Source organism: Ictalurus furcatus, chromosome 4 (genome assembly GCF_023375685.1).
Source record: "Ictalurus furcatus strain D&B chromosome 4, Billie_1.0, whole genome shotgun sequence".
Taxonomy (NCBI): Eukaryota; Metazoa; Chordata; class Actinopteri; order Siluriformes; family Ictaluridae; genus Ictalurus; species Ictalurus furcatus.
The window spans coordinates 1,739,143-1,763,288 of NC_071258.1; the positions used below are offsets into that span (position 1 = coordinate 1,739,143).

Here is a 24,146-nt window from a genome sequence, read left to right on the forward strand (position 1 = left end):
TATTCATGGCATTCAGTGCCAGGCTTCCGAGTCTTGTTCTTCAAACTGACCACATACTCTGTATATGTATATAGCATCATTTTACCACAGCATTGTTGAATTCTGGATTCTGATTGGTCAGAAGGTGTGGCTTAATTTTCATATATAACAGCAGCTCTGACAGTAGCGCAGCTGCAAAGCTGTACTGTATATTAATGCGCTCGTTCTAATACGTCATCGTTTCTATAGTAACGGCTCATTTACTGTACAAGGATTTGTACGGATGGAAAAGAAACCCAAAAACGTTACGGTTTATGGAATTTATGGAAGGAGTCTCCAGTGTCAGCGCTTCAACAGTCAGAGGTATAGCTAGAACTATCCTGTATTCCGTCTCATAAATATTACCAATGTGACCATATCCTGCTTTCTGTCTCTCCTGTTTTTGGATTTGTTCTCATTTGTGTGTGCTGTCTAACACACACACACACACACACACACACACACACACACACACACACACTATGACGCAGCAAACCTGCAGGCTTTGACCAATTGATTAAATATTTATACCGAATTTATGAGCCTCTCATGCCGTCATCCATTCAGTACGGAATTAAAGGCAGCTCCATTCATCACCTTCAGCAGAGAGGGAATTAAACTCCGCCCTTCTCCCTGCGTCACGTTAAGAGTACAGATATAAGGAACGTTTCTCATGCACACTTTACATTGTGATGTTAGCGTATGTTCTCTGGTTCCTCGCAGGGCGATGACGTGCTGACGGTCATTAAGATGAAGGCGCAGTGGCCCGCGTGGCAGCCCCTCAACGTGTAAGTACTTCTGTCCGAAAACCACAACGAACCGAACATTACACCATCTGAAGAGTTTTAATGGAAACTTTATCGTCATGCCAACCAATCACACCTTGGTAGTTTATTACTGAACGAAGCATTGACTAATTTATTCGTTCTTAAACCTTGGTTACTAACCGTTGGTATATTATTCGTATATAATAACCAACCCACAAACAAACAGCTCTGTAACTACATTTATATTCCTGTGTAATTTACTTGCAAGGGTTCCAATAACTACTCATATAAAAAAAAATGGAGATTGTAATAATATTAAACGTTTATAAATGATTCCTCGTTGCTTGGTATAAAGCGAGAACATTCGATGCCATGTTAAATTTTTTTAAATGACATTTAATCAAATCTAATTGTTATTATATTGTTTAAAGATATTCTTTTTTTTTTTAATTAGTCCTGCCCTTCAGAAGCGACATACTGTAAAGTATTTACATCTTTCCCAGAAGACAAAATAATAACAATTTACACCGATCATCCTGTTCAAAAGTTTGCACCCCCCCCCCACGGTCTCTTAATGCACCGTGTTGCCTTCTTGAGCATCGGTGAACGTTTGCGCCTTTTGTAATAATCGTGTACGAGTCCCTCTGTCGTCCTCGGTGTGAAACGATGGATCTCAATGCAGAAGATTCTGGAAAAGTAAAGAATGTGAAGGATTTTTTTTCTGAAGAACAGCGGGCGGTTTAACTGCTCAAGACAAAGAAAGGGACTCATAAAGAATTATCACAAAATGCCGTTGATCATCAGGTGACGACACACGGGATTAAGAATCGGTAAGGGTGTGTAAACTTTTGAACCGGTTCATTTGTGTAAATTCAGGTATTATCGTGTCTTGTGGACTACACGTACACGTGTTATGTGAAAAAGCTTATTCAGGGCAGGACTAAATAAAAAACTAAGTGCAATTTCAATGATCCGTCATTTATTCCCCCCCTCCTCATTATTGACATTTTTTCAGACTTTGCACATGGCCTGACCTCAACTGTACATAAAAGAGCAGTATCTCATCTCAGATTATACGATTTTGGAGCCAATGGAGTCGCGGGTTTACATCAGTGAGTCTTCTTCCGTGTGAATTTACACACGCGCAGGAGCGCGAGAAGGATACGAATACGAAATGTCTTTTTTGTTTTCGTTTTGTTCCGAAATTCTAGGATTTCTTGTCTAAACACCTCTTACGGATGATTTACGGACCACGAAGCCCACTGTGGGTAAATTTATTCAAATAATAATAAATTAATATTCGGTCCATTTGGCGCTCTGACGAAAAGGGGGGAACTGAATTTGTTTTTCCGCAGGTAATTAGACGGCAAAATCTGTCTTTATAGTTAAAATGTAAATGGAATCTACAGCAGCGTAAATAATGGAATGAAATGAAATGCAAGTGACTTCCACTGTGTGGGGCCTGTTTATTAATGTCAAACCAGATCTGCTCAGCGTGTGTCAGTTCTGAACATATGGCTGAGTTTGTGTGTATTGAGACTGAATATAAGTCATTATATAAAGTAATATAAATAGGCAGACGTGGCGTTGTTTTCTTTTTCTTTAATCACATTAAATGTCTTTGAAACAGTCAACCAGGCTGATCATCATCCCACGTTATGTTCTTTTCTTTAACGGAAAAAAAAACTTATCGAAAGCACCGATTAATTACCGTGGAGTCCTGCCTGTTCTCCAGCTCGTGTCTGATCACGTGGGGACGGAACCGTTACCGTGACGTCCGTAATAGAAGCCGTGCGGATCTGCTCCTCTCCTGGCGCGCCGGGACACGACGTGAACTCGTTACGAAGTGCGATACTCGAACGCTAACGCGCGGTCTACGCGCCATCTCGTCAGAAGAGTTTCTGAGAGCTTCCGGGTTCGAGTGAACCGTAGGAGGATCTTGAACGGGTACCGAACAGGAAGTAGTAATAAAAAGGTGAAGGTGAATTTGTTTTTCAATGATAAGAAGGCTTTTCACCGAAAACAGAACACTTCTATGATTATCCACTTTCAGGACGTGAATAAACTACCTTTAGAGGAGATGTTTATTTAACGTTCAGCGTAGGGAAGGAGTCTTCAGCGTCAGCGCTTCGTAACTGTCAGAGGTCAAGCTGAATTCTTTTCCGTCTTCGTCAGGACAGAGGAGCTTACGCGTTGGCGTTTCTCAGGAACGTGACCAGCTCCGTTTTTTATTTGTTGTTGTCGTCGTCTTATTCGCGATTGTTTATATATTGTTATTTTTCATTTTATTGTGCGCCCTTGTCGTTTCGGCAAGCTTTTTATACCGTAATCTTTTATTTTAGCGAGCTCTTATTGGGTGGCTTGATATCGTTTTTGTTCTTGAGAGACTACCATTTTTATTACATTTCTGTGTTAGGATTTCTCACAATTTAAAAGTTGACAGTAGTCATGTCTCCAGCCGTGTATCTTGGGATACCGTGTTAAACCCCCCCCCCCCCCCGGAAACGAATCACTCTACAGCGAGGTGAAGTGCACGAGTAGATGTTTGATTCTGATCAGAGCCCCAGACTAGATTTAGCTTTTAACTTCCAACATATTATTCAGCTACGCATCTGGAATATGATTGTTTATTATTTGTTATTTATTAGAAGTTCTATGATGAGGCGGACTTACGGTTACCCCCCTGAAGTCGATTATTTCTTTTCCTGTGACAGCATGCCTTGAACTGTTTCCTTCCTTTTATAAAGAAAACACCGCAATTCTCCGACAGTTACAATGTTCTATTTATTAAAAGAATGACGCTACGTTTTGTACGGTTTATCGTTACATCGGCGATTACACTCGCTTCTAATCTGCTACATGTGAACTGTTACTATAGAAACGAAGATTAGTGTTAGAACGAGCGCACCAATAGAAACCTGCGCTACTGTCAGGGCTGCCGTTCGAGAAAACTAATCAACACCTTCTGACCAATCACGGTCCAGATCTCAAACGAAGTTTTTTGAAGGGATATCGTTTGACTTTTCTTCGCACCCTCTTTTCTCGATTTCCCTCGCCGTAGTCTTTTTTCCTGCCGTGACTCAGTGCTGGTATTTTTAGATTAAAAAGAAAAGAAAAGAAAAGCGTACACCAGTTGTGATTGTGCTTTGGAAAACCACGCTGCAGAACTTTCCAGAAGCTTCAGAAGACGTAGTTGAGTTGATAAGCAGTGCGCAGGCATGCAGACTGTGAAATAACGGGTTGTCAAAGCGGGAGGAGTCGCAAATTAGATGCGTGGTTTGTCTGAGCTTCAATGCTTGTGTGTGTGTGTGTGTGTTGTGTTACTAAACTGAGAGCTTCTCTGTACTGTCAACTCCAGAAATATTGGCACCTTTCACAAAAAAAAAAAAAGAATAAAGGAATATATAAAACACAAGTATGAGCGTGTACGTGTGCGTGCGGTGAAATATACTCGCGCTAAATGTTTACGCAGGTTTTGCGCGTGTGTATAAACGTAGTGCAGTCCAGCAATGTGTGGTTAGTGTCCTTTCAGTGTGTGTATTCATGCTACAGACAGACGGCGAGCGCCTCGGAGACAGTTCTGTTCATGCTAATTCCAGGTTTATTCTCAGAGATCATGGCGTATTAGCACCAGCTGGAGTACTGTCTTCTCTCTCTCTCTCTCTCTCTCTCTCTCGTTAATAAAGGTGCATAAACACGCTCGACCCTGCGCTCACACGTATAACGGTTCATACGGTTTGGATTGCTTGTTGATTTTGAAAAATTTTGCTATTGCAAAGTTTTTTGTGCTCGTTTTTAAACTTGAATCGGCGGTGATGTTTGTCGGTAAACGAGACCGTAGAGCTGTAGGCGTGTTCGACGCACGTGGTGATGACGTCACATGGCGCGTCTTGGACCAAAACTGCGGAATACCCGCGGAAATTTTGAAAAATCGCAAGCTCCAATCGCGATCAAGCTTTCTTGATTTTGCTTCAATTTCTGCGACCGCAGATTTTTTTTTTTTTTAAAAAAGTCGCGAGCGATCTCTGCGCTGCTTTGCCGTCTGTGCAGTGATGTGTCTGTTCTTGCTTTGCGTGGCTCCATGGATCCTTGGCATGACGTTCACTTCGCTGTGTTTTCCGATAAACGTAAAAAACAGCACGTAACAGGACAAGATGAAGCGATAACGTTACTGCAGCTCTGAGACCGGATGCTGAGCTTTCACGCCTGACGCACATCTTCCCAGGGTTCGGCGGAAGTGAATACCAGACCACACTTTTCAAGTTCTGGACCACTACTGGGCATGAAAACATGGTTCACACTTCACCAAACATGCTGATCTCTCCCCCAAGTCCAAAACCAAAAGGAATTTTGGATTTGTTGCTTTACCACATGTTAAAAGAAGAGACTCTTCCCTGCATAGCGTATTAGATGAAAGTAGGAGTTTGTGGAATGGAGACAAGCGATGGACTACACCGAAAACAACCAACCGTATTCCATTGGGATTGCGTGGGTGAGAACGTAGGATACGAGACATAGAGTTTATTGTGATTATGACAGTGACTGAAGCAAATCAAGCTGGGTGCCAATACTTTAATCTTAATTAACGTAAAGGGTGTTTAAGTGCTACTTTTACTGAATGAAGATTCATTAAAAATGCAAGACAAGTTTGGAGTCTTGAACATAGTGTACTAGTGCTACAGAGCGGTGATGCCCGACCCTGTGTACTGAGCGTATATAGTGGACAGGAAGCCATTTTGGATTTGTCGACGCTGAATGTTTACGATAACGTGAAGCGTAAACTCGGGATTCTCGTTTTCTTTGCACATTCTCTCTGTTTTTATAGGAAGTTTGTCCTAGATCTCGCCACTGAATTAATAAACCTCGTTCTCCTTTGTCATTTCATCTGCACTTGTTTTGTTTTTTTTTTCCCCCACAAAATCCATTTAGCTCGAGTCCTTTAAACTGGCAAATGAATATCTTCAAATCACCGAGCAATCACTCGCTGTTGCCGACGACAACAAATCCGCTCTGAGGTCGAGAGAGAGCGATCTAGGAGTGTGTAATTCGTGCATGAGGAGGATTACCGGTTGATTAGATGACACATGGCCTGATTTTCATGCTTTTGAGACGCAAACAACAGCCTGCGTTGGGAATTTTAAATACTGTACTTTACGTAGCTCCTGCACTTTTTGGCTGCTTTTACACTCGCTCTCTCTCGCTCCCTCTCGCTCTCTCTCCCGCTCTCCCTCGCTCCCTCTCGCTCCCTCTCGCGCTCTCTCCCGCTCTCTCTTGCTCCCTCTATCTCCCTCTCTATCTCTCTCTCCCGATCTCTCTCCATCCCTCTCTCACTCTCTCTCCCTCCCTCCCTCTCTCCATCCCTCTCTATCTCTCTCTCCTGCTCTCTCCATCCCTCTCTCGCTCTCTCTCCCTCCCTCCCTCTCCCGCTCTCTCTCTCGCTCCCTATCGCTCTCTCTCCCTCTCTCTCTCACTCCCTATCGCTCCCTCTCGCTCTCTCTCACTCCCTATTGCTCCCTATCACTCCCTCTCCCGCTCTCTCTTGCTCCCTCTAGCTCCCTCTCTATCTCTCTCTCCCTCCCGCCCTCCCCCTCTCTCTCTCTCTCTCTCTCTCCATCCCTCTCTATCTCTCTCTCCCTCTCTCTCTCCTGCTCTCTCTCCATCCCTCCCTCCCTCTCTATCTCTCTCTCCATCCCTCCCTCTCTCTCTCTCCCTCCCTCTCTCCATCCCTCTCTATCTCTCTCTCCTGCTCTCTCCATCCCTCTCTCGCTCTCTCTCCCTCCCTCCCTCTCCCGCTCTCTCTCTCGCTCCCTATCGCTCTCTCTCCCTCTCTCTCTCACTCCCTATCGCTCCCTCTCGCTCTCTCTCACTCCCTATTGCTCCCTATCACTCCCTCTCCCGCTCTCTCTTGCTCCCTCTAGCTCCCTCTCTATCTCTCTCTCCCTCCCGCCCTCCCCCTCTCTCTCTCTCTCTCTCTCTCCATCCCTCTCTATCTCTCTCTCCCTCTCTCTCTCCTGCTCTCTCTCCATCCCTCCCTCCCTCTCTATCTCTCTCTCCATCCCTCCCTCTCTCTCTCTATCTCTCTCTCCATCCCTCCCTCTCTCTCTCTATCTCTCTCCATCCTTCTCTCACTCTCCCTCTCTCTCCATCCCTCTCTCACTCTCTCTCCCTCCCTCTCTCCCTCTCTCTCCCTCCCTCTCTCTGCTCCATTTTTCTTTCTCTTTCCTCTGTTTTGTTATTCTGCCCTTGACTCTTTGCTTTAGGCCATCCCTTGTTCCCCACCTGCCCCTGTCCATTCACTGTTTTTAGAATTTTAACTCCCTGCCATTATTTAACTTTTGTCCTTTCTATCCATATTCTATTTTTTTTTCTTTTAAAATGTTTCCTGCACTCCTGCGGATGGCAAAGTGAGAAAATAAGTTATTTATATGGTTGAGTGCAATAAAAAAAAAAAAAAAAAAAAAAAAAAATGTATTAAAACTGTTAAATAGCCAGGACTTTACTTTACTACAAGCCAATCCGTGACGTTATGACTTTGGTTCTGAATCAGTTTTTGTGTTTGTTCATGATTTCGGTTGTGTCTCAGGCGAGCCGCTCCCTCAGCAGAGTTCTCTGTGGACCGAACTCGTCACCTCATGTCCTTCCTGACCATGCTTGGCCCGAGTCCAGACTGGAACGTGGGTCTCTCGGCTGAAGATCTCTGTACGAAGGAGTGCGGATGGGTGCAGAAGCTCGTCCAGGACCTGATCCCATGGGACGCCGGGACCGACAGCGGGGTCACCTACGAGGTCAGCGTCTGTGTGCTTGACTTCCCTCAGTCACACTGAGTGACGTGTGTTATTCAGTCCGGGCTGAGAGAGAGGTCTTGTGTGACACTGATTAAACTACCCCGAGTGTCTGTACTGGGAATCTGCTCAGAGCTGTAACTCTTCACCACCGCTCTGGAACCATCTCCAACATTTACATTTTTAACACCAGTAAAGTAGCAGGCATATTACTACTGCCATTTCCTTTCCTTCTTTCTCTCTCCCTACCTCTTTTTAATTCTTCCTTTCTTTCTTACTTTCCCTAGTTCTTTCTTACTCTCATGTTCTCTCTTTCTCCTATTTCCTTCCTTCTGTTCTTCCTCTTCCTCTTCACGTTCTCCCTTTCTTAAAACATGGCATATTTTTTAACTTCGTACTCCCTCATGTACATACACAGTAATATCTGAAGGGAAATAATTAAGATGTATAGATTTTTGAGTGCGGATTTGGCCAGAGCTTTAGAGACAATGATCTCAGGATGATTCTGCCATCTGCTGGTGCTCTGGACATCAGGTAAAACACATCAGGAATTAAGAATTGCAGATTTAAAGACTAGGAATAAATGCAGTAGTGATGGTTGATGGGATGTGATGATTAATGTACAGGGAATGATTTAAATCATGCTGTTCATTCATTCTGCCTTTTCTTCATTCAGTCTCCTAACAAGCCGACGCTTCCTCAGGAGAAGATTCGTCCTCTTACGAGTTTGGATCATCCCCAGAGCCCGTTTTACGACCCAGAGGGCGGAGCTATAACTCCGGTGTCCAGGCTGGTGGTGGAGAGAATCGCCCGCAAGGTCTGTCTGGTCATAGTTCTGTAGATTTTCTTCATTTTGACATTTTCCTCGTCACTTTCTGAGCTTTTTTTGAAGAGAAACCGAGGAGTATGCTGCACACAGGAGCAGGGCTTTTCAACCTGTGGAGGGAGCATGAGCAGTCGAGAGTCAAAAACTAATAAATAAATAAATAATATAATAATTATAATAAAAAAGAAACGTTCAAACTAAATAAAGGGTGGGTTCGCATTTCCAAAAAAGGGTTAGCGTTTATACACTAGGTTACCTTTCATTCGTTAGCTTAGCTTTAATGTCCTAGATCAGATTTCACTCACTAGTTTAACCTCCAGTCACTAGGTTACCGTTCACGCTGTAGGTTCGCGTACACTCTTTAGATTTTAGTTGTGTTTATTTTTTTCAGGGTGAGCAGTGCAACATCGTGCCTGATAACGTCGACGACATCGTAGCAGACATCGCTCAGGAGGAGAAAGAGGAAGGTCTGCGATTTCATCATCTTCGCGAGAAACTCGCTTTAGCTTTACCTCTGAATGTTTATAAAAAAAAAAAAAAAAAAAAAGTGCCGATACTGGAGACTCCTTCCATACTTGTGAAATAAACACATTTCACCTTACGGAAAACTCCACCACATCAATTACACCTGTTTTGTTAACCTGCTTTTGGTGGAGCGTCCACTATGGACGAGCTGTTACCGTAGAAACGATAACGTATTAGAACGAGCGCATTAACGTACACCTGTGGTGTGTAATGTAGCCGCGCTGCTGTTATAGGAAGCGGAAAAGAAACACCTTCTGACCAATCACAATCCAGAATTCGACAGCGCCGTGTTTTAGTTAATTCGGAAAATCCAGGATGTCTTTATCCCAGTCCCAGCATCTCATTCTGTACTCATCACTTGTTCAGACGACACTCCGGAGACGTGCATTTACTCCAACTGGTCTCCGTGGTCGGCCTGCAGCTCCTCCACCTGTGAGAAGGGAAAGCGGATGAGGCAGAGGATGCTAAAGGCTCAGCTGGACCTGAGTGTCCCCTGTCCACACACACAGGACTTCGAGCCGTGTATGGGGCCTGGCTGCAGTGACGAGGGTATCACACACACTTTACATCAAGCTTTTCTTTCTTTCTTTTTCTTTTTTTTTTTTAAAGCTGACTTACAGCTGAGCTACAGAATGATACGACGCAAGTTATCCAGCTGTTCTGAGTGATCCAGCCTCTCATATCTATAAATATAAAGAGGTTGGAAGTAAATATTCTCAGATTTCTGTTTCATAGTTGTCAGGATTTATTTCTTCAACAGGTTTTTTCTCACTAGTCTCAGGTTTAACTCGGTGTATATTCTCAGTTTTATTGTAATTTTCTTTGTTTTTCTCGAAATATTTTCAAGGTTTTGTCAAGCTTTTATCATCTCAAGTTTAATTTAATATTCTTAACTGTAAATTCTTAGTTGTAAAATAGTCAAATTTTATATTATATTTATAGAGTTTAAATAATAGTTCGTAAATAGTTAATAACAGTCAATAATATATATATTTTTTTTTTAAATAATAAAATAATGTCCTCAGTTTATTTAAATAATCTCAGCTTTATTTCTACTAGATTTCTTAGGTTTAATTCGATATTCTCAAGTTTAATTCTACTTATATTCTTAACATTCACAGATTTAATTCTGCTTACATCCTCAGGTTTATTTGAGTATTCTTAGGTTTTAAAATTCCCAGGTTTAATTCTATATTCCCAAGTGTTCATTCAGTATTTCTGAGCTTTAATTCAAATATTCAGCTTTTTTTGTTTGATATATTGTCAGGTTTTTTTGAAATATCGATAAAACCGTGTTTTTTCTCCGTGTGGCAGATGCGTCGACGTGCATGATGTCCGAGTGGATCACCTGGTCTCCGTGCAGCGTGTCGTGCGGAGCGGGCGTCCGGTCCAGGGAGCGCTACGTAAAGCAGTTTCCTGAAGATGGTTTCGCCTGCACCCTCCCCACCGAGGAGACCGAACCGTGCACCGTCAACCAGGACTGCTGTGAGTAAACATCCTTCCTTAAAGTTTCCTCACAAACCTCACACAGTTCCATGTCGGTGAAATCATTTTTTTTTCGGTTACATTTTTACTAACGATATGTTTGCGTGCAAAGATTTCAGCGATCCAAAATGATTACCGGTTGCGTGCGGTCACGTGCCGCGTAAGTAATCCAAACTTATGAGCAAAACATAACAATGACCAAGCTTTAAGTTCTGTCGGTGTTAAAGGTCACGGCGTTAATCAACTTACTTGTTTAAAAAGTCTTAATTATGTCCATTTCTAAGGTGAGAGATTAACGATAAATATTTGGTATTAGAACACGCTCGTTAACCTTTCATATGTCATTTGTTCATGATAATTAATTATTAAAACTCTGCAGACTGTAGTAACCTACTGTATATACGAGCAGCTTTATACCAAGCGGGTTTTATTAAATTATTATTATGAGTATACTAAATAATAATAATAATAATAATAATAATAATAATAATAATAATACGTTTGTTTATGGTTTGTTTATTTGTTTATAATTGTTCCCAATTACATACTAATAGTATAAAACGTTTCTAAGTTTTAATAAATTAATAAATACATACAAAAATATAAGAATAAACTTCAATTAAAAAAAAAACAAAACTAAACAAAACCTTGCACAGAAACACCGAAAAACACGGCCTGGATCTTAACGACATTAAATGCACGCTAAGACTTTGTTGTGAAACTGAAACACAGAGACAGCAGGGTATAAACAGACAAAGGTAAACAGGTGCACACATTAGGATAACAAAACAACGACAGGGCGGGGCAGAAACAGGTCTAAACACAAACAAACGCACATGGAGGACAGAGAATACGCCCAAGCAGCATTCAGGGTGGAATTTATGACAACTGAAAGGTTAATGTTATTAGTGTCTCTTCATATACTGTATGATACTAAGGGTGGTGATATACGTATGCCAAAATATACATGTCCCGCTGCGCTAATGTTTAGTGTATGTATTAATCCATCATCATGAAAGCATCACTTAAGTATTAATGTGTACTGATTTCTGGAGCGCACTGTAAAATGTTACAGCTTTTTTTGTACATAAATGCTATTTATGAATGTTATGTTATGTTGTGTAGCTCCTAGCAGTTGTCTTGTGACTGAATGGGGTGAATGGGACACCTGCAGCGCCACCTGTGGGCTGGGAATGAAGCGCCGAGAGCGTATGGTCAAAATGCCTCCTTCTGACGGATCGATCTGCGAGGCTGAGGTGGTCGAGGTGGAGAAGTGCATGATGCCCGAGTGTCGTAAGTTAAAACGTGCCCGCATACAAATGGACCGCTTAATATTTATATACACCATTTAACATACAGTCTGAGGCTCACTGTTGCCCTTTCAGTAGGGTTCAGAATTCATTTGAATTTCATTTCTTATGGAATTCATTTCTTAAGTTAATACTCATGATTCGTCAATATCTAAAGACAAAAGGTTTCTTCGTTATGTACACGCACTCTTTGTGACTCCATCCACTGCACTGTAGTGAAACGGTACCACGTTTCATAAAGGATGGTATTAAAAACGCTTACTTTCTGTTCATTGACACCAAAGCTCATCGAGTTTGACAATTCTCACGAGTATGAACCGAGAGAGACAGGAGCTCCTGTTTTGACAGCACGTTTAAGCTCTGTTCCTGCGGTAAAGATGGACGTGTTGTTTTGACAGATACCATCCCGTGCCTGTTGTCTCCGTGGTCTGATTGGAGTGACTGCAGTGTGACATGTGGTAAAGGAACACGCACTCGGCAGCGCATCCTCAAATCGCCGGTGGAGCTGGGAGAGTGCAGCGAAGAGCTGGAACAAGTGGAGAAATGCATGCTGCCAGAGTGCCGTGAGCGATACACACACAGAGCACAATTATGACATGATACATCTGTATTCACCGCAGGCATTACGATGTACCGAGCATATTTTAGCACGAGTTTTGCACTTATGTAATAGCCTTATGTCTCGGCTGGTTGAGTAACCCAGCACGAAAGAAAGTATAGTTTGTCTGAAAATAAAATCAATTATGTATTAGATATATAGTATAGAGTAAGTGTACACAGATGTGTATACTAACTGGGGTATGAGGTGGTGCCTGGTCTCCTTTCAACAAAACGAGAACGGGCTCAGGTTATATAGAGCTGGTACTAATGTAGACAAGTCCAACATGCACCAACTCCACTTCTTTACTCCTTCTCACAGCCTAATTTGCTCTGCTTCCCTAAGCCCTACATATTCCAAGGATACCTCCCCATAACAAATCTCACATGCAACAGAAAGGACCAAATCAGAGGGAAAATGATTAAACGCCACAGGCTTGTGTCTAGTCCTGAAAAACGTCTGAAAATCTCATCATGTCCAAGACTTTCCAATTCTTCTCTAATTCTGGGAGAATGGATGTCATCTCTTTTTCTCTGCTCGGTCCAATGTTGAATTCTGGTACGCACAAATCATCCGATTCTTCCTGTCTGGTCCTCAGAAATTCCTCCATATCCCCCTGAAACTGAGGGTTCTCTACCAGCTGTTGGTGGAGGGTGTTCAGCTCCACCAAGCTTGGTGCTTAGGGTTGTTCAGCTTTTCACGAGGTCAGCATCTGGAGCTGCAGGTTCAGCTCCTCCAGAATGGACTGGATGATAGCTGAGTAGTTGTTCGCTCCAATACAGGGCCAGAGCTAGCACTGATGTAGCACAGACTGTCGTGTCATTCTAGCACAGTAGATCAATGCGTTTGATCCAATACAGTCAGTCGTCGACATAAAAGGGTCTACTAATTTGCTGTCCAACTTAGGAGGTGTACTTTTTCTTTCTTGAGCCCGTATGTCCATAACAATTTCTTAAGAAGATCCGAGATATAGATCTTCTTAGATATCTGGTCAGATATCATAATGATGTCTTACACCTGATATCTTGGCGACAAGGAAACGTATTATACTCATTACGCCAATCTTGCAGTAACACCCCAGGTTTGGTGATACAGCCGGTTGTTGGGTGCGACCTGACCACTCTCCCCAGCGTTATGCAGGAAGGCATACATCCATTGGTCTTTTTCAATTCTCCACAGATCTCAGTTCTTTGGAATCTCTTGGTCTTCCATTTTCTTCCCAAAAACATGTGGAATTGAGTAGACAACACGATATTGCGCTTACGTGCGAATGTGTGTGTACACGGTGCCCTGTGGTGGACCGTCATCTCATACAGGGTGCATTCCGACCTCACACCTAGTATTACTGGGATAGGGTCTGGATCCACCATTAACCTGACCAGGAGAAAGCAGTTACTTAAGATGAATGAATAAATGAATACCTTCTTACAGGCCCAAGAGCTCTAGCCTTCCCTATGAAGTGCAACCATAAGGGAACGTGGCTGGGGGTTTTGTAGGTGGTGCATGCGTCACCCCTATGGGGCACGTGTCCATGTCTCCACGTTAGACCGGCACGCTTGGATCCACTTCAAAGTGGCCTATATACTGCTTGCCTTTAAATTACCTACAGTATAATCCCTCTTTTGAACACCCTCTGAGCCAATATTTGGCAAGGAAACGCTCCAGTAATGGGTTTAACCCAAGCCTTTTTCAACACTCTTTGATTCGACCTAATGTCCATCCCCATGGACCACGTGCCATTTTCTACACGCTTTTCTTTTTTTTCAACTCTGAATCATTGAGTTGTGCCTCAGTCCAGCCAAACTGGGAACCAGCCTCACAATGCGACACCGCTGTGTCTTTCCTACTGTGCCCAGGCGCTAGCCGAGGACACCGAGGGCAATTATAGGAGCTCCATCACATTCACCAACTTTAGACTCCTTAAATAGAACAGGTATATACACAATTCATCGTTTATCATTCTTTCTCTTCCCCCTCTCTCTTTCTCTCTCCGTCTTTCTCTGCAGCTTCAGACTGTGTGATGTCCGAGTGGTCCGAGTGGTCCGAGTGTAATAAGTCATGTGGGAAGGGTCACATGATCCGGACACGGGTGATAAAGCTGGAGCCTCAGTTCGGGGGTGAGGCCTGCCCCGATATTGTCCAGAGGAAGAAGTGCAAGATCAGGAAGTGTAATCAAGGCAGCACCAATAGCGATGAGAGAAAGAAACGCAAAGAGGAAAGAAAGAAGAGGAAGAACAGCCAGGGCAGGGAGGAATGGGTTGACGAGCTCGCAGGTGAGGGTCCTAAATCACTGTTATCATTTTGAACTATTGCCCCTCACGTTATCACTAGCACCAACTCATTATCCTCATGAGGTGTAGCTAAGCATGTAGTCAACACTACAGTTTATGATATTACAATATTGCATTAATCAAGCCCATGATTATTTGTACGTGTCGCCTTGAAGAGAATTTTAACTGAAAGGTAGTTGTCCTTCTGTATCTTCAGACCTCATAACTTCTACAGAAGGTGCAATCCCATGATTCTCTTTTCCAGACACAAGTTCTGTTAAAGGACAAACTGGAAGTGTTAATAATGGAACTCTTTTCTTGTGGGCGGCTATGGATCAGGTGGTAGAGCGGGTTGTGTACTAATCGTAGGGTCGGCGGTTCGATTCCCGGCCCACGTGACTCCACGTACCGAAGTGTCCTTGGGCGAGACACCGAACCCCGAGTTGCTCCCGATAGCAAGCTAGCACCTTGCATGGCAGCTCTGCTACCACTGGTGTGTGAGTGTGTGTGAACGTAACCGCTTTCCTCTACGTGACCTCTTCCTCCAGGATGCAAGATGAAGCCGTGGTCCGACTGGAGTGACTGTACCAAGTTGTGCGGCGGGGGGATCCAAGAGAGGCTAATGACAGCCAAGAAGAGATTCAAGATCACACAGTTAACCAGCTGCAAGGACAGGAAGGAGATCCGTGCCTGTAACGTCCATCCCTGCTAAGTGTTGCTGGGGATTGTGGGAAGGGACTCGATGTGATGAGGATTGGTGGTCAGTGGTGATCAGTGGTCTCTTTCAACCTGTTTAGGGTTGGCAGCAGTTTTTTTACTTTTTTCTTGTTTTTTTTTTGTTTTTTACTAGAATGTAGTATGGTGGTAATTTGTCATATAAAAGAAATGCAAAGCAATGTTTAGAGTTGATGTTAAAGTTCTGTTTGATTTCTAATTTCTAGTACGTTTCTATCTGAAAGTGGCTTATTAAAGTTCCGTTTTAAGTCGTAAGATTTAGTCATTAAATTTACATTGACGATGCATATGACGGTACATAAAAAAGGTCTTTTATTTTTATTTTCTCAGTCAGCAAAAAAAAAAAATTATATATATATATATATATATATATATATATATATATATATATATATATATATATATTTCCTTCTCATCGAGCCCTTCTTTATTTGAATAAAAAAATTCAATGAAACTGGACGCAGTAACGTAAGTGCAAAAGTTTGCATACCCGTTAGGACAAAACAAAGACGACAAAGAGTGTCGATAAGTGTCGCTTTCGATAAGTGTGTGGATTGCAATATTAGCTGTAATATTCAGATTATTGTTCTGAAATGTGATTTAAGAGAAATTCCTTTCCAAATTAATTGGGAATGCTAACTTTTGCACTGTAAATCTCCAGACAAAAATTAAGAATATAATATTATATATATATATATATATATAAAAATCATTCCATTTAATTAAAATGGTTTTAACACTCAGAATTCGTTATTAACACAATTCATTTATTACATAAAAAAAATCATCATTATCTACAATATATTTTTGTCTGGATCTTTATTTACTGCGTCTGGCATTTCAGACTGAAATCTCACATTACGCACATTGCTGTACTGAATGAAAGTCTTGGACGTTCATTGCTAATGTCTGTGTAACAGATCAGTGCTTAAGGTTCTACGCTAGACACTTGGATTGGATTCTGTCTGGCTTGTAAATTGGATAAATGTGTCTCCTAAGTGAATGTAAATGTTGTTTTCAGTGTACAAACGGCACAAAACGGACCAAAGACAGGAACATTTGCTGGCACAAACAGTGTTCTTAGAAAAAAAAACAACTGGAACGATTGACTATACTTATTACTATTCAACATTTTTAATGTGTAGAGATGTAACCAGAGCCATAAGACATGCAAGGTCACGACCTCATGTTTCTAGCCAGCGTTAGCATACCGGTTTTAAGCTAACTAGCAGCATAACAACACGAAGCCTTCTTATTATTCTGTGAGGCCGCCTGTGTGGTATTTAATTTTTAAAACATGTACAAATAGATTTTAACGTAGTACGATAACTGGTTACTCTGGATATATTAACGTTTTAAAAACAGACATTCTTATAAAATCAACAATGAGCCAGTTGAATGAATAACAGCAGCCTTTTATTCGTTCATGTGTCTCTTGTATGACAGCAAAGCACAGCTAAACAGCCATTTTCTACGCCTAAGAATATTTCTAGGAATATTCATTTTTAATCCATTGTGAAATTTTAAATCCAGCTCTGTAGACACGTCGTTTGACTTGTTTCGTTCCGGTTCCACGCATTCACTTTTCTTTTCCTGGTTTTAAGAGCGTATCTAAGATTCCTACCAAAGTGTTGTGTCTTTTGTGATCTTTTCTAGTCGTTTGTTTCCATCCTTTGCTCCCTGACATAAAAAAGAAAAAGAAAAAGAAATACTCGGAATATTTTGGAATATGCCACCTTTACAATAAAAGTGATTGTGATCAAGTGCCTAACTCATTTTTGGATAATGTGGACAAATGCTAATATGAACCGCTCTATTCATTTGTTGTTGTTGATGTACCACATGACGTTTTGGTTACAAAATTAAATAGTTACGTCAAAGCATGGATGACATGGGTATGCCATGGGTATGTGGTGCTATTTTTATTCAGTGGATTTGTTTTTAGACTCAAGTATTAATTAAATGCAAATTTCCTATTAGTTGCACTGTAGTTAATGAATAGATGATTACTGAATGAATGAGGAGGCACAGTGATGCAACGGATAGCGCTCACGTCAGTTCACTCCTGAGTTCAGGTCACTAACTATGTGCCCTTTCATATGTTCTCCCCATACATATAGGTTTCCTCCTAGTTTTCCAAAAACATGGCAGTAGGTGGATTGGTGATGCTAAACTGCCCCTAGGGGTGAACGAGTGAATCGACCACCACCATGACCAGAATATAGCACTGAAGATGAATGAATGAATGAATGAGTGAGTGAATAATAGGCTGTTGGTTAATGAAGGAAATCCTCAACTCTTCATGTCTAAATCTCCAAGTGTTGTGGACTGGATTACTCTAAACTCCAAAAAAAAAAAAAAAAAAAACTGCAACAGTAATTTTGTCCACCAGATGGAGCCATCAGAAAGCTTTACAAAAAAAAGGAAACAAGCAAATTAATCAATTATAAAATATATATTTAATATGATATAACATCTATACAAGTTATGACTTGTATAGATACTGCACCCTCCATTAATATTGGCACCCTTGGTAAATATGAGCAAAGAAGGCTTTGAAAAATTGTCTTCACTGTTAAACCTTTTGATTTTTTGCTTAAAAAAAAAATTCACAAAAATACTCTGCTCTCATGCATATCAAATAATTGCAAACAGATTTATCCCCCCCCCCAAAATACCTTTGTTAAATATAGGTGTACAACAATTATTGGCATCCCTATGAATTCATGAGAAAATATACATTTGAACTATATTGATATTTTAAACTTTTTTAGTACACCTGGGTGACTAGGAACAGGAAATTGTGCAACCATGACTTCCTGTTTCACAGGGTATAAATATGAGGTAACACACAGGCCAAATTCCCTTAGTCATTCATAACAATGGGTAAGAGCGAGGAATATAGCTGTGATGTGCAGCAAAAGGTTGTTGAGCTTCACACAATGGGAAGTGTCTAGAAGAAAATAGCCTATGTTTAACAAAGATATTTTATTTGGATAAATCTGTGTGGTGTTTTCAATTGTTTGAGATCCATGACAGCAGAATATTTTTGTGAATTCTTTTTAACAAAAGATCAAAAGGTTCAATAATACAGAATTTTCCACAGTCTTCTTTGCTCATATTTATGAAGAGTGCCAATATCAGTGGAGGGCACTACGTGTATACAAGTTGTTTTTTTATTCCATTTTTTAAATACTTTTATTTTTGTTTATAATTTAGAGCTTTCCATTTGGAGCCACTGGAAATAACATTCAGAGCTTATTAAATTAATATATACATTATATATACACATTGCGTATTCTTATTATTTGATCTTGTTATGGGACTACTGGGTCGCCACATGGTGGCGTTTGAGGACCATTAAAGTTCACACTGATATCACTCCTGACCTAAACATCAGCCGCTCTGCAGATAAAAACAGACAGAGACCTACAGAAGCTCAATCATCCATCACCACATCAATAACCGAACACTAATCACTACTGATCCAGCTTCAAGAAAACAAAACACAAAAACCCACAGCATTCTTTCACTGGATGCAGGGTTGCCGTGGTAACCGACTCTACACCTAGCACTAAACCTTCAAGCTGCAGTCCCTTTGGAGCACTTTGGCTTCCTCATACGTGTTCGGTTTTTTCTTCTCTGCATGGCTGCAGCTAACACACAAACATAACCAGCCTGGTGTGTACATCAACGGCATGCGATCAGAAAATGAATTCACCTTAGAAACAGAAATAGGTGAAATTTTGAAATCTGGCATCCAGACATCCAAGTTACCCTGAGGCTTTAACTACTGAAATAATATGATTTACGATAAGAAAATCTATAACCTTTAAGGCATCTTGGGTTGTCTCTCTGGGAAAACTGTCAAGGTTCTATTTAGAACCATAAACCAGTGTTTCCTGGTCAGAAAAGAACATTTTATTAAACAAAGAACCTTAAAGAACCTGGTTTTCTCTCTCTCTCTCTCTCTCTCTCTCTCTCTCTAAGAGTGTAATATGAGTTTGGGCTCAAGTTCTCCTCCTGTCCATGTGGGTTTCCTCCATGTTCTCTGGTTTCCTCCCACTGTCCAAAAACATGCCAGTTGATTGATAAGCTATGCTAACTTGCCAATAGGTGTGAAAGCCATTTATTCCCGCCTAACTCCAAGAGTCCCCGGGATAGACTCCGGATCCGGCGTGACCCCGGCCAGGGTAAAGCACTTACTGAAGATGAATGAATGAATAAATGAATGAATGAACATACTACATAAACAAGTCCCACCTCTACTGCTGCATTAATATTGGAAGCGGACCTCTAAACAGTCTTAACAGTGTTACATGCAAAAGATGCACTCTGTAAGGACTTGATTTAATTAATTTAACACCAATAATATATTATTTTAACACCACGAATACACCTAGAGGCATATTTTATAATAATATAACAGCCTGTGTGTGTAATATTATGAGTAGAGTCGTGCTGCTATTCGGTCACGCCGTCTGATTCATAATGATGATAATAAAGGATAATGATGTGGAGGAGGAGAACATAACGTATGTTTCGATAGTATGGAGCAATCACGCGCACACTTCTGTCTCTATGGTAACCAGAAACCGTGTTCCCACCCAACAAATGACATCGGCGTCTCAGAGCCTAGCCTCTAATTGTCACGATGTGCCGTGAGCTCGGGTTCTAGCGGCACATCACAGAGCGTATGAATGGGGGGAAAGTGGGTAATAAACATCCAAATCAACATCCAGATGTGTTTATTTCCCCTCTCTCCCTCTCTCTCTCCCTCTCTCCTGCTGTGTTGCAATCTCTCTCACCCTTTCTCGTGCAGGTGTAGCAGGTGCGAGCTCACAGCGGATCGCTTCACAGTTCACGCTGTCAGCTTTATCAGAATAAATGGAGCTGGAGGAGCTCCGGCACTGCCTGACTAACCCAGAACCCAGTGATATCAGTAAAATCCTCCTAATCTCAGCAGCTCGTGTGTGTCATCAACTGTGAGCACAGACTTTTTGGGAATTCTGCACCTCATAACCTGTCTAGACTCCTGTATTAGTGTTTATTAATGATGATACATTCATGATAATAGCAAAGTCATTCCTTTTGAGTGCTGCTGTTGTTTTCCTACAGTATAAACAGCATGTGCTGAAGTGTTTTACTCCTTTTACACCACACCCAATTATTCTAATTAAAAAAAAAATAATTAATTCCATTTATGAACGAACAAAACGTTGCACTTTTTTACCCATTTATAACATGTAATGTTCTTTGAAACGGGTTTCTCATCTACAATATGAGTAAAAACATTGTCTATCGTGCTATATATAGCGCAATATATATATATATATATTTTTTTTAATTTCATGCTCAAATATAGATATCTTAAATATCACTGCATTCATGTAGCGATAACATTTAATGCATCATCCAAACATGCTATTTCTCAATTCTACATCATTACCATATTAGCACCGGGTCCAAACGTAATATCGCACATCCGAGTGATCGTCCGCGCTTGATTAGACGAGTGCGTCGGATAAACGCCCAGGGAAATGCGTCTGTATGAAAACCTTCAGCGATGAATCATTTGCATATTACGCTTTTTCCTCACTTTTACACACACACACACACACACACACACACAGAGAGAGAGAGAGAGATGACATAGTCCAAAATCATATAATCATCTTAATTAGTGCTAGCAGGTGGCATGTAATCTTTGCACGTCTTATCAAGAGTTCATATTTAATCAGTGACTACTCCAAATGATCACTACAAGCTTTCTGACGTTTATTACCAACCAGTCCAAGACTGAATCCATACAATTCTACTGCATTTATGGTTTAAAAAGACCGGCGGCTCCATGATTTGCAGGTTAAGCACTCACCGTGTTGTGATATTCAGATGATTAAAATCACCCGAGTGTGATTCGTGTCTTCAAGGTTGGCAGATTTTCCTCGAGTAGCAATGTCTGAGAGGATTTTTTTTTTTTTTTCAGTAGTGTCTAAACCACTGTCTTCAAACACAAGAACTTGCTCGTAAGCCGGGGACAGTTTAAAACAAGTCAATACAAATACAAAGTATACTAATACAATGGTGTATGAACGAGCAAATAGTGAGTATTGAAAGAAATCGAAGGGTCTAGGATGAGCATGAATAACCCTAGTTGTAATTATCGCATTTATTACCCGTTTCATTGAACAAAATGGCTTCCACACACATTGTGCACATAGAATAGCACTTGATCCAGCGCATCTGATTTTGCGTTAATTTTATTGGAAAATTGTGCATTGACAGTATAATGTACACACAACTTGATACTAAATCGAAGTCATGGATCATAATGTGTGTGTGTGGTGTGTGTGTGTGTGTGATGGAGATTTTATCAAGCATTTCATTCACCACTGTGTTGTGAAATTTAAGTTTATTCATGTATAAGAATAAAAGAGCACTCTGAGATAAGCCTCCAATTAATATGCAGCTCTTTTTTATGGACTTTAAAGGGACTTTTAATTAATTAACATATTTGTGTATTTATTAGTCACATTCCGTATTTTTTGAGTGCATTTACAGCCAAAAACATTGTTGTTATTATTATTGTTATTATTTACATTACATTTTGTAGTTATGTCAAACCGTCAGAGTTTGTGTTGGACTTAATATTGCTTATTACTTGAGCTGATGTCATTTAAAAAAAAAAAAATATATATATATATATAGCACCTAAGTCCAAGGTAAGAATTGCACGTGACTAAGACACACCTCCAAACTCCACCCCACCAATCACCTTGTTGGTCAAGATGCTACCATCAGACATTACGGGCCAATCAGATTCTGACACGTATATGCACGTGCAAATATAAAGCGAATTTTTACATTTCTTATTAAGAAATGGTCGACTGCAGTATCCAGAGCGACCTTATAGAGTATTTTCTGGTGTTATTTGGGCCAAAGAGCACAAATTATTTACAGCGTTTTCAGTCCGATCTAAACAACCGTCTCAAATCAATATTTGAAACGTCTCCATCGTAGATGGAAAAAAAAATAAATTTCATCAGGGACGATTGCAAAATGAATTTTGCCTGTATTTGGTGTTGTAACTACATATTTAGACACTTACAGATAACAGCTAACATAGAGAAGATAAGGTTTTACGCTAGTAGCCGTCCTATCTGCTATGGGATGTTTTTAACCGTCTTCGTAAAAAGTGTAAAGGTCTTACACGGCATCTGGAAAACTCAGAGTGAAATACTACGCTCTGTGTTTCCAGACATGTGGACTGTATCGATTTTCTAATGTCAGCCAAATGCTCATGGGGTAACGCTATAAAAATATCCTCCTCTAGGATGGTGATGTGTGAAGTGTTCATGTGTAAACACAGAAAGAAAAAAAAAATAGAAGGATGAACTGATATTACATGTATTCATTTGTATGTCAAGTAAAATATAAAATTCAAATTAGACACGGGTAAAGTTTCCTTCACAACAACCCGTGTCTCGAATTAATCTCTTAAACCTACAAAATCTACAGCATGTAATTAATAGCATCCTAACCCACTATAACTACACTTTATCGTGAAATATAATATATTTTATTCACACATTAATGTGTGAATCTGTTTAATATCCCGTGCTTAAAATATCCCCCCCAAAGAGTTGTCCATTATACTGGAGGCAATGAAAAATTTACATTTAAGTTTATTCACTCAAACCCATTACCTGAACACAGTCACGCCTCTGACAAGGAATATTTGAAAAGTCACATGATCAGCAAATTTCCTGAAGATCATGAGAAGAAGAAACGCACAATCTCTCCATTCTTTCTACTTTCTTATTTTAAATGATCTTGTGATTGGGTCATTTTGAAAGTACAGCCCTGTTACACAAATTAAAGATGGAAATAAGTTAATATTAAAAACAAACAAAAACAAAACTTTGAAGTAAATTATTAGTCATTGATGCCCTCATTCCATTAGCATGGATGCTAATTAACCACATTTTGTGTTTGTATTTTTGTGACTTTCAACCTTGTTACTCATTTTAGAGCAAAATGCAGGAAATAAGCTTTGTAAAAAAAAAAAAAAATCAAACAATAATAATAATAATAATAATAATAATAATAATAATAATGAGAAACAGTTCCTTCAGATGGGATAAAACATTTAAAATTTTTAAATGCATGCTTTCTTAGATTTAAAAAATAAATAAAAATACATATATACACACACATATATATATAAACTTTTCATTTGTAAGAGTAGCAAGGGCTAAATAGCACCACAATTGTAGACTTAGCCATGATGTATTAATGTATTAGCATTAATAAGATGGGTGTGTATGTGATTCTGCCTTAGCATTGAAGCACTGAAGACTTTAGCATTCAGTTGAGGACTCTAACTGAGAGCGTTTGGCACCGAACGTTACACCAATTCATTAAATTATGAAGTAAATAACCAGGAAACCATTGCTGTGTTTACGAGGAAGGAAAAAAAAAACAAGTCAGTACCCAGGGCAGGAAGTAGAAATAGTGTGTAAACAGCATTATGTATAGAAATACAACGAGGATGTTTTTATTGATGCTTTAATATTGAACGTCTAAAATCGCATTTGCGAATCAGATACGCAGCACCAGAGGGAAAGATGAGAACGTCTCCGCAGCTGGTTAGGAATAATGTTTGAGCAAGAGTAAAGGAAGCAGGAAATGGGATTTTTGTGGAGTTTATGGATCAGCCAATACACAATAAAATGTGCAAGTCTCTTATGTATAAGCTTTGTGAAGGGAGCGCCATCTCTCTCGCTTTGTTTTGTAATTACACTTGACGTAAGCTCGGTGATCATAAAGC

General features: G+C 40.4%; 1 protein-coding gene across 1 annotated transcript in view; it reads left to right on the plus strand.

The window, feature by feature from the left end:
• Window positions 1–15,657, plus strand: part of spon1a (spondin 1a) — an 81,829-nt gene extending 66,172 nt beyond the window's left edge. Inside the window, exons 7-16 of the mRNA XM_053623868.1 lie at window positions 742–806; window positions 7,369–7,570; window positions 8,244–8,384; window positions 8,785–8,860; window positions 9,285–9,467; window positions 10,233–10,403; window positions 11,529–11,696; window positions 12,112–12,276; window positions 14,318–14,584; window positions 15,130–15,657. Coding sequence (XP_053479843.1) covers window positions 742–806; window positions 7,369–7,570; window positions 8,244–8,384; window positions 8,785–8,860; window positions 9,285–9,467; window positions 10,233–10,403; window positions 11,529–11,696; window positions 12,112–12,276; window positions 14,318–14,584; window positions 15,130–15,293 — 1,602 coding nt within the window. The 3' untranslated portion in view covers window positions 15,294–15,657. The remainder of the gene's footprint in view (window positions 1–741; window positions 807–7,368; window positions 7,571–8,243; window positions 8,385–8,784; window positions 8,861–9,284; window positions 9,468–10,232; window positions 10,404–11,528; window positions 11,697–12,111; window positions 12,277–14,317; window positions 14,585–15,129) is intronic.
• The last annotated feature ends 8,489 nt before the right edge of the window (window positions 15,658–24,146 follow it).